Raw genomic sequence first — 15,529 nt, forward strand, 5'->3', positions numbered from 1 at the left:
GTAATGATCACCCCCTTACTAAGCCCATGGTCTACCATGACCATGATGCTATCAAAGCCACTAGAGACCGGCAAATCGGTGATGAGATCCACAGAGAGCTGCGAGAAGGGCCTGGTTGCAATAGATGGAATAGGGGAGAGCGGAGGGGTAATGGGGTGAGTATCCGCTTTCATCTGCTGACAAAGAGCGCAGCCCATGACGTAATTCCGGATGAAGGTGCCCATGCCAGGCCACCAGGCTTCCCGTTTGACCAGTTCTTCCGTTTTAAAATGACCGGGATGCCCGGCAGTCGGGTGATCGTGGTATTTCTGGAGAATAGTCCGGCGATGATTCGGGGGAATGTAAGCTCGGTCTTTGTAAAACAGCACACCATCGGAGATGGACCAGTCGGACAAGGCAGATTTCATGGGGGGAAGGCATAGCCCATTAAGAGCATCTTGGGCGGTGGAGAAGAGGGGGTCACCGAGTGGGGAAGGCGTTGCTAACACGGAGTGGAGATCTTCATCGATTAATCAGATAAACATGGAATCCAGTAGCAAAATGGCATCATTGTTGTTGCCTTTTCCTTTGCTGTAGTCAGGACGACGAGAGAGAGCATCCGGAGCGGCAAGCTTTGATCCAGGCACATGATGCAGTTCTAGATCAAACGTAGCGAGGATCAATTGCCATCTGGCCTGTCGTCTAGACAATCGTTCTGCTTTTCTAAAATAGAGCAGGTTCATGTGGTCAGTGAAGACGATGACTGGCAGGGGATGTCCTTCTAGGTAGTGTCGCCAATGAGTTAGGGCCCGGATGATGGCTAACAGTTCTCGATCATGGATGGGGTAATTTCATTCTGCGGGTGCAAAGGACTGAGAGAGGTAGGCACACGGGTGATATATGCCGTTAGGATCAGTCTGCAGAAGAACTGCCCCGGTTGCGACGAGCGAGGCATCGGTAGCAATAGTGAATTGTCGCAACGGGTTCGGGTTCTGCAGCACTGGATGAGAGGTAAACCGTTCTTTCAGAGTTTCGAAGGCATGCTGGCAATCAGGGGTCCAATTGAATGTAGTGTCCTTCTTTGTAAGATCGGTGAGAGGGCGCGCCAAGTCGGAATAGTGGGAGACGAAGGTTCAGTAGAAGTTGCAGAATCCTAAGAAGGAACGTACTTCCTTGACTGAGGAGGGTGTCGGCCATTCGGCTATGCCGTTGGTTTTTCCTTTATCCATCTCCACTTCTCCGGGTTTAATAATCATCCCTAGGTACTCTACCTCTGAAGAGTCGAACGTGCATTTCTCCGGTTTGACGAATAACCGTTCTTTCCAAAGTTTCTCCAAAATTGCTCTAGTTTGTTGGTGGTGTTCTTCTGGAGATTTGGAGAATATAAGCATGTCATCCATGTAAATGATAAGCCACCCCTCGTTAATTTCCAGTCGGAATGTTTTGTCCATATAGGCTTGGAACATGGCTGGAGAGTTACACAGGCCAAAGAACATGACCATGGGTTCGAAGAGACCTTCTTCCATAATAAAAGCCGCCTTCCATCTATCTTCCGGGTGAATTCGGATATTGTTATAACCGGATCTGATATCAATTTTGGTAAAAATAGTGGCTCTGTGTAACCGTTCGACCAATGAGGAAGGAAGCGGGAGTGGGTAAGCATTCTTGATGGTCTGTTCGTTCAGAAAACGGTAGTCTTGGCATGGTCGTAATTCTCCGCTCTTTTTTCCTACAAAGAAAAAACCGCTTGCTTGAGGGGATTTCAATTTAATGATAAATCCTTTTGCAAGATTTTCCTCGATGAATTGTTTGACCGCTGTTCGTTCGTTGTGGGAAAGTGGATAGATCCACGACATTTTGGGAGTAAAACTGGGTTTTGTTTCAATCCGATGGTCAATTCTGGGTCTTTCCGGCGGGAGTTCCTTTAGTCCGTCTTTGGCGAAGACGTCGGTGAAGTCGTGGAGATAGGATGGGACAAGTTCCTCAAAATTCTTTTTCCTTTTCTCTTTTTCTTCCGTGGTGAATTCTTGTGCCTTGTTGCTAACCTTGGTGACTTCTTCGATTTTTCGAAGGTACTCTCCTTGATCAGTAAGTTCTGAAAGAGAATTGGTTGAGTCATCCCAAGTGTCCTCCTTGGTGTTTTCTCTTCCGACATGCTTCACCTCGGGCCACGGATTCTTCATGTAGTCAGCGATTTCAAGGGACTTCGGGGTCTGGGAAAGAGAGAGAGTCCCTTTTGCCCAGTCGATGGTAGGGTTCATGGCTTGTAACCAGGGTATTCCTAGGAGGATCTGGTCCTTTTTTCCTAGTCAGGTGATATTGAACTTCCCGACCATCATTCGTTGGTCTATCTGCACGATCAGCATGCAGTACCTTTCCACCGGTCCGCTGTTAAAATAGCTTCCATCAGCAGTTCGGATGTAGAAGGGTTCTTCTAATTTCTTCGTCCTTATCTTGTGTTTCCGAACGAATTCTTCTGAGATGTAGGTTCCTGCTGCCCCAGAATCGATAACAGCATCAGCTTCGACGTTTTTGCATGTGCGGGAAATAAGTGTGATTGGGACTCGAAGTTCTTTTCTTTCACCAATTCCTCGTATAATCCGTACAGGTTCTTCTGGAGATCCCATCGTCGACTTGGGTCTCCTTACTAAAAATCCTCAGCAATCCTCCTGGCCTCTTCTTCTTCCACCTTCATAACATTAGGGTAGGGTTCTTTCTTCTTCTGAGGGCATTCCCTTGCCCTATGCCCAACTTGGTGACAGTTGAAGCATTTTCCCAATCGCATGTGTTCCTGCCTAGCTTCATCAGTGATCCTGTCCACCACCATAGCGTCTTTATCTCTTGCGGGGATAAACCTTTGATCCCCTCCCTGGGCGTTTCGTTTCTGGAAGAAGTTCGGCATCATCATTCTTCCTCTTCTGGCTTGTAGTCTGGTGAAGCAGTTGTCAAGGTCGACCACCGCTGTAATGAAATCGTCGAGATTCTTCGGCACTCCTCCGGCATTGTACAATTTGGTAAGGAGCTGGGAGTTTAGTCCGTTCTCGAAGTGGTAAATCCTCATGTGTTCTTCTTTGATCTTTGCTTGGATGAGCAATCTTTGGTAGTCAGCGATGTACGCTTGCAGCCCTTCTGGTCCCTGTTTCAGCTGCAGGATCTTGGCCAATGCAGTCCCGGCAGGGTCGATCGGTGCAAAGGCTTTGTCAAAACTTTCAAGGAATTCTTTCATCGTCCCATATCCCGTCTTTTGTCCAGCAGTATTGATGTGCTGGGCGTTGGTCAGAAATTCTTCTTTCCAAGATCTGGCGTTTCCTTCATTCATAAACGAGGTGATGAAAATGATTTTCTGCTCCTCGGTCTTGTATATCTCTGCGTTGATGTCAATGTATGCATTGCAGGAGAGAATGAAGGACTTGGATTCATTTCGATTGCCGTTGAAAATCGGCGGGTGGTTGATCTTGATTTCGAATGGTTTGGCTTGAGAAGACATGTTCAATGGCGGGACGAGGGTTCCAAGGGATAGGGCTTGGAGTCTGGGGGTTAAAGTCGTCAGGGTGTCTGATCTGTCAAGCTGTCTTGCTTGTCTGGTTTCTTTCTCAAACCGCTAGGATAGGCGGTTTTGTTATCGCGACTTCAATCCTTTGTTACGAACTAGGATAGTTCTAACAGCAAAGGCTCCAACAGAGCGTTCAGTTTGCTGAGATCATCAAGCCCTCTCAGAAGAGAAAGGGGTTCTTTAGACTTAGGTGAAGGGGTGCTTCGACTAAGAGATCGGTTTCAGATGACTTAAGATTGGAGGTCTTAAGCGAAGGAAGTTCAGGATAAAACCTAGTAGGATTGAAGTGAAGTATAACAACGAATACAGCTTGGTTTATATAAGTACGTATCGAGCGCACAGACCTAGGCAATCGTGAGAGAAAAGAGGTACAATCGTAAATGGTAAGCATAGGCCAAATCGAGATAGTTAGTCCGTAAAGAAATAGAAGAAAGAGTAGGGCGGTTGTAACAGCCTCGACAGACAGAAAGTCTCCCAAATTGCAGTTGGGACATAACCTGCCAAATATAAGTGCGCATATATATTATACTAGTAAGATTGAGCTCAACAGGATATAGTACTCACATTGTAGTATAGCCCTCAGGCTGTTGTCATGACTGGACTGGTTTGAAACTGCTCAATCTTTCAAAGTCCGCAACAATGCAGCTCCAGTTTACATTGGCAGTCAGCCTACTATGTATCGCCTGCTGTACTATCAACTGAGAGGACAATGGAATTTGCCCCTTCATCCCCTGTTTCCTCTCCTCCTTGGTCGAGCAGTCCTGCTCCCACTAACTCGAGCTCTGCAACTCGTGTTGAACCAACTTCCTTTGATTTTTTCAAGAAGACAAACTACTCCCACTTGCCTCATTTAATGAGCTCTGACATAGGTTTTGTTTCTGATACAGGTTCTCCCCTTATTCCCCTCTCCCCGGTGGATGAGGTGCCTAAACCTCCTGAGGCAAGGGAGAGTATATTATATAAGGTATGTACTATGTCCCCAAATGCAAACCGGAACATGGTTATATAGGTATTTCCCCAAGTCTCCTTCACGTTGTGGAAAGCTGGGCCCAAAAATGCCTTCCAGGCGTGGAAAGCCTGGCCTTCAAGCCACATCCCCTTCCTGTCGTGGACAGTACCTGCATGACCGAATGTCTAAAAGTTACATTACATACCCTCTCCGTCAGCATCAAGCTCCACTGGAGCTCCAATTTGCAGCCTGTGTTTCAGGGCAAGGATGTAGGCCAGAATTCACTGCCGAAGAAGTTAACAAGGTATGTTTCTTATTGTCAAATATTCCTCAGGTTTAATTCACAGGTCAAAAGCGAGAGGAATTAATTTACAGGGGCCTCTCGCATCTGAGCCTTGCAACTTTGCACTCATTATTCAAGTCAAAGCTTGCTAGTCATGAAGCTGCACGCCAACGTCTTGTGTTGACGGCGTGGGAAGTCGAGGAGTCAGAACAGTTCACAGCATTCCTGAATGGACTCCATCATGAGAACCAAGACCGCCTCCTTTTCAGTGATGAAGAATTGAAAAAGGTCAGAAATTTTTTTTCTGACTGGTCACAAGAACAAATCGACGATGACACAAGCTATCTTCAAGCTGTCTATGATGAGGATTGTGAAATTTTTTGCGCTGTCTCCGCCCAAGCCAAGGTGCTCACAAAGCACCTGGGCTCTCACATCAAAGAAGACATTTTGGGTTCCATAGGAAAGTCTTCTCACACACCCCACTTCATCGGTAAATCTGGTCCATTTTCAGACACAGATGATATGGATGATGACGAATCCGATGATGATGACGAATCCGATGATGATGACGATGATGATGGCGACAAGGCAGCCGATGGTGGTGTTGATGGGTAGTTACAATGGCTCAGAACTTCCTAAATTTTCAAATCATGGTATCTAATTTTCACTTTTAACCATTTTACTCACACTGATCCATATCGTAGTAGATAACCGCCCATTGTTGGATCGCGCCGTTCATATATCACTTCTCAAAATGCCACGTCTTTTCCCCTGTCTGTTCAATATGCTTCTTCAACTAGAACTGGTTTCCCCTTTCTTCTCGAAACACTGCCACCTATTCAATCCGCTTCTCAAACCACTTTGAACTCTCCTTTGATTTTCGCGTAAATATCCTGATATTGACTACAAAGTGTTTCATTGCTCCAAGTCTGTAAGTCGTGTACCGAGTCTGTGTCCCCCTATTCTGTATGTATGAAATTGCATGAAGCGCATGTGACATTTGGATGTGCAATTTTGTACTTATCTTCTTGACCACTACCTGCATGCCAGGTGGGCGTGGTTCACAGCGCAAGGGTAAAGCTGCCATCCCCAAGCTGCCTAGGGGATCAGGCCTCAATCCTTCTGGTCTCCCAGCTGCAGGTCAACTAAATCTTTCCACAGAGCAACCTCAAATGTCGGCTTTCAATTTTGATCCATACGCACAGTCTGTAGGAGAGCGCCAAGGTGAGTAGATTAGGAACACGTCCATCAATTGCTAATCAGTTGTGCAGCCGCGCAGCAACAGTTTCACGATGCCCATGGCTCGTTGTTCTATGGAGATGGAGGTGGCCCGTCATCGTATGGTCCTGCACAGGGCTCGTCGACTTACGGAGATGGAGGTGGCCCATTGTCCTATGGTCCTGCGCAAGGCTTGTCAACTTACGGAGATGGAGGTGGCCCATTGTCCTACGGTCCTGCGCAAGGCTCGTCGACTTATGGAGATGGAGGTGGCCTGTTGTCATATGGTCCCGCGCAGGGCTCGTCGACTTACAGAGATGGAGGTGGCCTGTTGTCGTACGGTCCTGTGCAGGGCTCATCGTCTTATGAAGATGACGACTTCTATAATCACTTCCAGGACGCTTGACTCAACTCAGGTCCATCCTTTGCTGATTTCCCGCCTGATCACCATCCTAGACAGGTAACACCCATGCCTTGGTGGATCGAGGAGGCACCAGATGGGGGCTCCAATGTCACAGAACAACAGGGGGGTCCATTGCCCCCGGCCTCAAATTCGACAATGATCCAACAGGGAGAAATTCCTGTATTGGAAGTAGTACATGTGAGTGTTTTCTTTCGTTAATTGTTGATTAAATTTAACAAGGTGCCCACAGACAGTGGGACCTGTGAGGACGACCCAGGTGTGCACAGCCCAGCATGTCAATATGCCCATAACACAGTACCTGGTGTCACAAGCCCCTGCCATTTCCACCGAACAGCATGAGACACCAGACGACGCTCAAGATGAAGCATTGTTGTCTCGAAACATCATTAGACTGGCGAAGGACGATATCAATCACGCGATGGGGGGCGCCAAAGTCCTGATCATGCGACTCCTATTCTTGAGGAATGCAATGGTGCACTCTAGACAGAAAAAGAGGCACTTCGTCGATAAGGCCATTGAAGACTCAATCCCACAGTTTTACAGGCCCAATGGTGAGTTTCCTATATTTGGATCAGACTTTTTTGCTAATCTTCGTAGTTGTATTTCAGTCCTTCATCATGAACGCACACCATAAACAGGTTGCAAATGCCCTGTCCACTAAACATGGAAAAATTATCGATTTCGTGTGGGATGGCGTTTGCGATGCATTCCAACTGTTAGCCCCATGAGGACACTCATTACCACCAACCCAGTATCGCATTGCCAGGGTCAGCCGCCTCATTCAGGGCACTGACCCTCTCTTGTTCATGCACGATTTCTATTTCGACAAGGTATGTCGAGCAATTATCAAGTTTTACTATCTACTTACCACGTCTTTCGCAGAATGATAATATAATTGTTCATGCCAAATTCCAGAACCAATTTGTTATGGCCAATGTCATCAGATTCGTGTGGTATTGGGGCTCCACATCGTTCCTCAACATGTCCTCACTCAAGGCCATCAAGAATGTCATAGGCGTAGCTGGCGCAGCTATGCACTGCACATTGTACGAACAAGCAAAGGTGCAGTTAGATATAGACCCATTCGGTGGAAAAGCCCACAGCGATAAATTCAAAGAAATCATTGGCGCAATGGATGGGCTTACAGGTGCAGAAAAGATTGAGTTGGAGGCGCATTTACAGTATGTATTGGAGATCGGACCATCACAAGCATGGGGCGACGAGAGCTCATCAACATCTGACTCAGGGATCAGTGATTGATGTACTAGATAATCATGATGTAGATAATCACGATGTATTAGTAGCAGCATTAACAAGATAATCAAGCCAATAACGCAGGATCTCGCATTGGACTATCTCTTAAGGTGTCAGGGTCTAACTTAACCAAAATTTGGCATTACGGACACTGACCTGAGCTAACTAAAACGTATTTGCACACAAGCATTTGGTGGGCCTTTGGTGAGTGCTTTCAAGACAAGTCACGTTTGCTGATGTAGTAGGATAGTTACGTACCCGCCCTGAATTATGGTGTGTTTACATGAAATCATTCCATGTAATATGCAAGCAAAATCTTTTCCAACTCCTCAACCACATTATATGAGGAACTCAGGTTGTCCTGCAGCTAGTAGTAGGGCAGGCACCGTAGTAAATCTACCATGCTATTGGATGCGTGATTATGGGGAATTCAGAGACTCCAAGAGTGAGTACTAGTATAAGGTCTAGTTCGTGAGTGTGTAGACGTTGGTATCTGAGGTGAGTGACAATAGCCTGGTGAGTAACACAAGAAAGCTCATATTTTGAGATCTTGGAACCTCAGGCCTCAGGAGCACAGGGGAACCCACTTTTATTGGATTTGACATAAGGTGGTGTCATGTTGATGGTCATGTGACCTTAGCCTGTTGTGAGTTTGAAACAGCTAGATGGCATTTTATTTTTCTGGGTTTTATGGTTTTTAAGATAGGCCTCAAGCAGTTTCTGCAAACATCACGTGATAAAGCGTGATGAAGCATGACAAAAGCAATGAATGTGTATAGGATGTCCGTGGTGACAAGATATAAAAAAACAGAAACGGAAGAGTTGTGGTATACATACTCCTTGATAAGTCATCCGTTCCATAATTACCATTTGTGTGAAATTGAAGGAGGAGATAGCGACACAAGCAAGGTTTGAGGCATACATTGTATCTGGAGTCCCGGTACCAAATGCAGTAATCACAGGTAAAGTCACAGCAAGTCACATCACGTGATGTTTGCGGAAACTGCTTGAGGCCTATCTTACTTATTTCAGTAGAGCGCCTCTGTTGAAATTCTCATAGAGTAGGTTGGTCCTTTCAGTGATAAAATTTTTTATGAGAATTCCGTGATTATGCGCTAGATTTCAATAGAAGCTCTTTAAAATAACTCAGTAGTCAAATCACTGACGATGTATCTACTACCCACAGTGTATTATAATTATGGCAACATCAATGTAGCCTATGACCACCATGGGCTCGGGCCATGTCAAGACTAGCGACATGGTAGGCCGGCATTGTAGATTCACTCTCGTGATGACTATCGTAGCGAAGGGGAACTATCAACCCATTATGATAAAAGTGATAGAAATGGTGGTTCGCGATCAACAAAATACTGTGTCATAGTTACTGGAAAAAAACTGTCCCCGCGCACTGCAAAGTGTATGGATTTTTCTCTCATCCAGGTGTAGACAATGCGAGGCACCGGTAATGTCAAAAATGAGCCATCAACAGGAACATGTCCGTCTATACCGCTAGCTAATAAGGCGATCCTCCTTCTAGACTGGCAGCTTGCCTGTGCCTCAGGCTTCCTCCTCTGGAATCCACCTCTAGCATGTCAGTGGCATGAGCATTGTAACGGGCAACCCTAATAGCATCCAAATAAATTTCTGGCTGTTAGGTGATTCAAAAGGGCACATACTTTTTTAGAGGAGTGTTGAATACGTAGAATGCGACCATAAGCAGGATATAAATTATTACACAGGTTACTGCAGACATGGCTTTCATGAAAACCTTGTCGGATGTGATGCCTGCAATAAATACGGCTGAACAGGCATTGAGAAAGGTGATTTGAAATCGGAACGTGGATACACAAACCTGCCATTAAAGCCAGTGTCGAGGCTACCAGAGCCAGTGAAGGAAACGCCATCAGCATAAGGCAGCATATAAGGCGCAAGCGGGATTCCTTGAACGACTGGTAGTTGCTATTACTCAAACCTAAAGGCGTATGAAGGCAGGCAAATGACGCACTTCCAATATGTCTGCGTGTGCATAGCAAGGGTCATAGATGATGACGACAGAAGTACCAACGATCAGACTGATCAATGCAGCTACAAAAGAGAAAACTTCGAGAGTATACGACACTGGGCACGTATTAGCACAACAGAGTGGTCAGAGGAGGAACTCTACCGTGCTGAAGGACTTGTCAGTTTTGACATACGAGCACGATAATGAAAAATGCTTACATTTGTGTAGGGCACAAGAAGTTCAATTGCTGAGAAAAACAGGTAGATTAGCTTTTTCACAGTTTTCCTACAGAACAAAAAAACGACTTGCGAGGATTGGTAGTCATGAAAACAGTACTTGACGTCAAAACCTGCGAAATGAAGTCAGGACGATTTTAGAGCAGCTTTTCATAGTTTGATTACCAGACCCGCCTGCAAATAAGTTTCAATAACGGAAAGAGCATACCACCAATATTGTGCTTACTGTGATGTTCATGTTTTGAAATCGAGCTATCACCATTTTTTTGTGCTTCTCCCATTGCTCTTCTGTCGAACTCCGTTGATAAACTTCCGGATCCTGCCTGGATCTTATCGAATTTTGTCTGAGCTCTTCCCAGTGTTCGACTGACGACCTCGATATAGCAATCATACACAACAACTTGTAGCAGCCACGAGAGAAAACATGTTTTGGCGGAGCACACCAGGAGTTATCGTAGTGCGATGAGGTGGGAGAGGTGGTTGTCATCAGACTCATACTAGATATGGGTAGATGCTGAGAATAGTGCACCATAGTGTGGTATGCATATTTATACAGCACTAGCATATAAGCGGTTCCACCAGGAATTGATACACGCGGAAGGAACTCAGCTGCGAGCAGAGCAGGAGAGTACACGAAGCAATCTTCATTAGCGGCCTCAGTCATTAGAACGTCAGATACATTGTTCCTTGAATGGAAGCTCGCCAATAATGAGATACGTATGGAAGTATACGTAGAACATTAACTTGTCCATCATAAGCCTGCAGGATCACAACCACAAAGTCCAGGGTTCAGATCGCTGGACAGATTAGGGTGGCGTCTAATCATAGCGCTTCATCGATACCAGCTGCGCAGAGGCCACAGCCAATGCACTCCAAACATGCTGGTAACACAAGTCAGGGTTGTTGCAATGGAGGTGGAATAGTTCCGCTTACCGAGCCCACCACAACATGCACACAAGTAGCATGGGCAACATAGGGGATTCTCAAAGGCGCCTATGTAATAAACATGAGGCAATAAGCGCTTTGAAGAGTGTTCAAACTTCGAGCCAACCTTTGCAGCACCAGAAACTGAGCATTACGGCGGCTAGCAGGACGAGGACAAGGCCGACGAAAATAATAATTAGGTACACTGAAGTGAGTGTCAGAAAGATCAATGAACGAAGACATTATTGTCCTACATTTTTTGCTCGTGAAGCTACTACCCGTACTAGTGGTTTGGCGCTTGTCCAAAACGCCACTGACATGTCCGTGATTAAGTCCGAGTGCTTCTAACAGATCACCAATCTCCGAGCAGTGGGAAATGATCAGAAAGGCGCCTATGGAGAGAAGGGAAAGCGCTATAGGAAGGATGATACGTCGCAGCCTCGATTTGTGGCAGGCACGATGTGATGCTGAAGGGCATTCACACGGATAATTTAGATTGTGGTCGTTGTGTTGACATGTAAGACTTCTCTTCTCGTGAGTTGAAAGAGGACCATACACGTCCATAGTGCTTGTATTGGGCTGGCTGGAAATCAGAGACATAGTGGTTGCTGGCAAGATGCGCTACTGCGGCAATTTGATACACTACATAGCCACTCTGGATCAACAACTATTCCCAATTCGGACATTCAATATTCAATATTCAATATTCAATGTTCAATGTTCATTGAAGTCGCATGCAAACTGTACGGTGCCGACTCCATGACCACATGCACACGCATCATGCAAGTGTGTCGTACATCATAGAGTGTGGCCATGGCAGTCCATGTCAACCTGGAAACCCCTGGAGAGCGCCTATGTATCTTTTGATGAAATGTACGTTCGGATCATCGCGCTCACAATCATCTGCTAGCCTTTCAGTGCTCAACTCATCGGCAGGACTAGTCTGTGTGTAAAAGATAAAATGTCCTAGCGAGCGATCGAATATAATAATATATCCTACAACGATTTATCACTCCTGATTCTAAAATAACTGCAAAGGCTCAACATCGCAACCGCAACTAGAACCCCAACACCAAACTTCCGCAGCCCCATTCTAACGGTGATTCGCTTTTCGCCCAATGCTCCGGCAGCATCAATTGCAGCAATATCCTCTTTTGAAAGCTCTGCCATGTCAACATGTAAAGTCACTGACATACCAAATCACTCCCCAAAATGGCGCTCACCAATATCGCCTGCATCTTGATAGCCTTCTAAACGTGTTTTCTTGGAGCTGGTTCTAGAAGGGCATTAAGATTTGATGAACCACACCGTTGGAAATCGAAGTGGAACCTACGTGACGATAACGGCACCTTTAGCCTTTGTCCAAGCGAGAAGCACCTGATCTGTAGTTGCCCCAAGTCGAGTGGCGATCTCGTTCAGTGGAGCGTCTAATGGGCCACTGGGTTCCTTGGTGAGTGGTCTGCATTCTCACATTAGTCGCGTGTAGGTGATGCAATACAAATTTCCTACCGGAGGGCGCTGTATGCCTCAATAACAATGTCATGTTCAGCAGCGTACTCCACTATAGGCGTCTGTTGTAAGTAAACATAGGGATGGAGAAGGATCTTTCTCGAAGGTCAGAACCCTGCGATCAAATTGCATCGTGTTGTTCTCTTACCTGATTCACAGCAGGTTTGATTTTCGCAGACGCCAACAGAATTTCCAAGTCTTGTACACCAAAATTACTTACACCAATACTCCTATGTAATGAGCGGTGAGCCAAAATAGCAAATAAGTTTGTTGTAACATACTTTGCCAGTCCATCCTCCACCACCTTCTCCATTTCTGCCCACGCTGTTGGGATGTCCGGTACCGCGAGGCGTGGGTTATGAATCAGGTATAGGTCTACGTAAGGCGTTCCGATCTGGTATCATTAGCATCTAGGGTGACTGGTCGTGCTGAGTCACTCACGTTGTTGACGCTGTTTCTGATCGCAGTAGGAATATCCAGCCCGTCGAAGCCAGAGTATTTAGTCGTTATGAATACATCGCCACGCGACAGACCGCTTTCATGAAGAGCGATGCCCACTTCACCCTCATTTCTGTACCCCTGAGCGGTGTCTACAAGATTCTCAGACCTTCATACAACTGCAATGCTCGGTGGTGCTTGCCAATGTGGTAGTATTGCGTATCGAAAGCTTGTGCGATCTGGTCGATGGGACCCTGCCCGTTCCCAAGGGTCCATGTACCATAAGCAATGCTCGGCATAATGTAACCTGCTGGTATTGAGTGAATGGGAATTATTCCACCTCATTTGAACTTACCGGAATTCAGCGTGACAAGATCCCAAGTCATAGTTTTAATACCGTCTCTAAATCAGGCTTGGGTAGGATGGTTGCCAACTAAGAGGCTGTATGTGAGACGACTGAATCGCAAAGGCCCAGCCTCCACCCACTGGGTGAGAAGAGGATATGAATAGATACACTTGAGGCTAATCTTAGTAATTCATTCGTATCATATGTGATGGTCAATGCTTTCTTTCCAGCACTACTGTACACAATTCCGGGCTGGTCAGATATAACACTTGCCGAGTACATAGAACAATGCAAAGCACTAGTTCAAAACAACGCAAACATCTTAACAAATAAGACATCAACGGTAACACGTCCGTCCATACCATCAGCTAATGGCGTAACCCTCCCCCTAGACCTGACGGCTGCCCGAATGCGCTGGTTTGCTGTGATCATCAACACTCAAATTAGTTTTCGAATCAAGCAAGATTTGAATGGGAGGCACATACTCTTGAGAAATCCCGCTATCACGGATATCTGTGGTATGATTATCTTCTTCGTGTGAAGCAATCCTGATAGCACAGCACCCAGATTAATTTCTAGCCAGCGAGTGATATGTAAGATCACGTACTCCTTTATACGTTCGCTGAATACATATACTGCGAGTGCGCCGAGGAAAAGCAGTGCTAAATAGGTTGTTGCAGTCATAATTTTCACGAAGAGTTTGTCGGATGTGAAACCAGCTATAAAGAAGGCTAGAAGGGTGTTGATATTAACAACTCGAGATTGGGACGTGCATACAAATTTACATGTCATCAAAGCCAAGGTCGAAACTGCCAGAGCCAGGGACGGATACGCCATCAGTATAAGGCAACATATGCGACGCGGGCGAGAATTCATTAACGACTAGCAATTACTGTTACTCAATTCTAAAAGGCGTATGAAGGTAAAATACGAACTTTCAATACCCGGTCATTTGCATAGCAAGTGTCATAGATGATGAGGACAGAAGTACCAATCATCAAACTGATCAACGATGCTACAAACGAGCACAGTTGAAGGATATACGATCCTATGCACACATCAACCTAACGAAGTCTCGAGAAGAGAAAATGTACCATGCTTGAAGAACTTATGAGTTTCCAAGTGCCAGCGGAAGATAAACAAAAGATGCTCACACTTGCATAGGGCATTAGAGGGTCAAATGCTAAGAATAACCGGCAGATTAGGACTTTGTAGGCTTCCAACAAGATAAAGATGACTTGCGAGGTGTAGTAGATACAAAAACAGCAGTTGTAGTCAAAACCTATTCAATGAAGTCAGCCACGTTCCTCGAGCAGCTTTTCAAAATTTTACCAGACCCGCCTGTAAGCAAGTTTCAATGACTGAAGGAGCATACCGCATATACTTACCGTGATGTTCATGTTTTCAAACCGATTTACTACCATTTCCTTGTGTGCTATCCATTCTTTCTTTATCGGACGCTCTATGAGGTAACGCCAGTGATCAAGCGACGGCTTTGATACAGCGATCAAGCACAACGCCTTATAGCAGAGGCACAAAATGATATTTTCCGGTAGAACATCGTGCCATGGTTCACCATTGTTCATGCTTGGGCGCACAGGCGACGTAGGACGAGATTCAGCGGATGAGGTACTAGATGATCTGGTGGGGGTTGTCGTAGCCATGGGTAGAGTGACCAAGAACAATATACAAGTGTTGAATGTATATATACTTCGGCAGCATGTGAGATGGTCCTACCAGGATCCGATACAACCGCGGAAGCGAGAGCAGAACAGCCGCGAGGAGAACGCAAGGATTGTGAGTAATATTTGTTGACAGCCTCGGTCGCTGGAATGATATATACACACGCAGTGTTCTATAAAATAAAAGCTCACATTCTGGATACGAGATGTATGAAAGTCCATGCGGTATAATAACTTATCCATTTAAAGACAGGTAAGCTCACAGAACCATAACCGCAACATCCAGTGCTCAGATCGCTTGAGACTAGATTACAGATAAAGGCCGATCCCCATTACGCAAAGGCTGCAGCCAGTGCACTCTAAACATGCTGGCAACACAAGTTAGGGTCGCGTAATATGGAAATGGTATAATTTTGCTCACCGAGGCCACCACAACATGCACGCAAAGGCATGGGCAACACTACATGTATAGATTCTCAAAGGCGCCTGTGTGAAGGCAAAAAAATGCTTTCAAGAGTGCTAGATCAAAGGCCTTTCCGGCACTAGACGCGATCGATCATTTTAGTGTAACGACGCGCGACCGTGACCAAGTACAAGTGCTCCCAGCAAATCACCGACTTGTGAGTAGTGGGAAATGACCAGGAAGGCGCCTATGGAGAGAAGGAAAAATACGAGCCACCAGGAAAGATGATCAGCGCCGCACTTCGTTGCATGCAGTGTCTGGTGCTGAAG

The 15,529-nt window shown here is 45.9% G+C and overlaps 7 protein-coding genes across 7 annotated transcripts; 3 read left to right on the forward strand and 4 right to left on the reverse strand.

The window, feature by feature from the left end:
• Window positions 1-4,241: 4,241 nt before the first annotated feature.
• On the forward strand, window positions 4,242-5,379 carry F5891DRAFT_1191463 (uncharacterized protein; the record flags this gene model as incomplete). Its single annotated transcript, XM_041367454.1, has 3 exons — window positions 4,242-4,496; window positions 4,555-4,785; window positions 4,837-5,379. The coding sequence occupies 3 exons, from the start codon at window positions 4,242-4,244 to the stop codon at window positions 5,377-5,379; spliced, it is 1,029 nt and encodes a 342-aa protein (XP_041223410.1).
• A 428-nt stretch (window positions 5,380-5,807) lies between these two features.
• Window positions 5,808-6,388, forward strand: F5891DRAFT_1191464 (uncharacterized protein; the record flags this gene model as incomplete). The annotated part of the gene is made up of 2 exons (XM_041367455.1): window positions 5,808-5,988; window positions 6,036-6,388. 2 exons carry the CDS (start codon window positions 5,808-5,810, stop codon window positions 6,386-6,388), a joined length of 534 nt encoding a protein of 177 aa, XP_041223411.1.
• A 63-nt stretch (window positions 6,389-6,451) lies between these two features.
• F5891DRAFT_1191465 (uncharacterized protein) lies at window positions 6,452-7,666 on the forward strand (the record flags this gene model as incomplete). Its single annotated transcript, XM_041367456.1, has 5 exons — window positions 6,452-6,583; window positions 6,636-6,957; window positions 7,004-7,101; window positions 7,159-7,236; window positions 7,289-7,666. 5 exons carry the CDS (start codon window positions 6,452-6,454, stop codon window positions 7,664-7,666), a joined length of 1,008 nt encoding a protein of 335 aa, XP_041223412.1.
• A 1,441-nt stretch (window positions 7,667-9,107) lies between these two features.
• On the reverse strand, window positions 9,108-10,641 carry F5891DRAFT_507610 (uncharacterized protein). Its single transcript, XM_041372068.1, has 9 exons — window positions 10,125-10,641; window positions 10,064-10,072; window positions 9,972-10,011; window positions 9,881-9,909; window positions 9,825-9,828; window positions 9,666-9,778; window positions 9,513-9,609; window positions 9,337-9,460; window positions 9,108-9,282 (listed from the first exon to the last, which is right to left on the reverse strand). The coding sequence occupies exons 1-9, from the start codon at window positions 10,560-10,562 to the stop codon at window positions 9,174-9,176; spliced, it is 963 nt and encodes a 320-aa protein (XP_041223413.1). The 5' UTR covers window positions 10,563-10,641; the 3' UTR covers window positions 9,108-9,173.
• A 917-nt stretch (window positions 10,642-11,558) lies between these two features.
• F5891DRAFT_1165231 (NADP-dependent oxidoreductase domain-containing protein) lies at window positions 11,559-13,263 on the reverse strand. The gene is made up of 10 exons (XM_041365388.1): window positions 13,125-13,263; window positions 12,972-13,076; window positions 12,773-12,921; window positions 12,613-12,725; window positions 12,480-12,561; window positions 12,332-12,426; window positions 12,156-12,281; window positions 12,046-12,098; window positions 11,759-11,985; window positions 11,559-11,695 (listed from the first exon to the last, which is right to left on the reverse strand). Exons 1-9 carry the CDS (start codon window positions 13,153-13,155, stop codon window positions 11,819-11,821), a joined length of 921 nt encoding a protein of 306 aa, XP_041223414.1. The 5' UTR covers window positions 13,156-13,263; the 3' UTR covers window positions 11,559-11,695; window positions 11,759-11,818.
• Window positions 13,264-13,332: 69 nt separating this feature from the next.
• On the reverse strand, window positions 13,333-14,156 carry F5891DRAFT_1046324 (uncharacterized protein). Its single transcript, XM_041362289.1, has 4 exons — window positions 14,051-14,156; window positions 13,723-13,997; window positions 13,601-13,663; window positions 13,333-13,537 (listed from the first exon to the last, which is right to left on the reverse strand). Exons 1-4 carry the CDS (start codon window positions 14,111-14,113, stop codon window positions 13,504-13,506), a joined length of 435 nt encoding a protein of 144 aa, XP_041223415.1. The 5' UTR covers window positions 14,114-14,156; the 3' UTR covers window positions 13,333-13,503.
• A 160-nt stretch (window positions 14,157-14,316) lies between these two features.
• F5891DRAFT_1191467 (uncharacterized protein) lies at window positions 14,317-14,779 on the reverse strand (the record flags this gene model as incomplete). The annotated part of the gene is made up of 3 exons (XM_041367457.1): window positions 14,317-14,397; window positions 14,448-14,456; window positions 14,504-14,779. The coding sequence occupies 3 exons, from the start codon at window positions 14,777-14,779 to the stop codon at window positions 14,317-14,319; spliced, it is 366 nt and encodes a 121-aa protein (XP_041223416.1).
• Window positions 14,780-15,529: the final 750 nt, after the last annotated feature.

This window comes from Suillus fuscotomentosus (genome assembly GCF_016647785.1).
Source record: "Suillus fuscotomentosus strain FC203 chromosome Unknown F5891scaffold_43, whole genome shotgun sequence".
Taxonomy (NCBI): Eukaryota; Fungi; Basidiomycota; class Agaricomycetes; order Boletales; family Suillaceae; genus Suillus; species Suillus fuscotomentosus.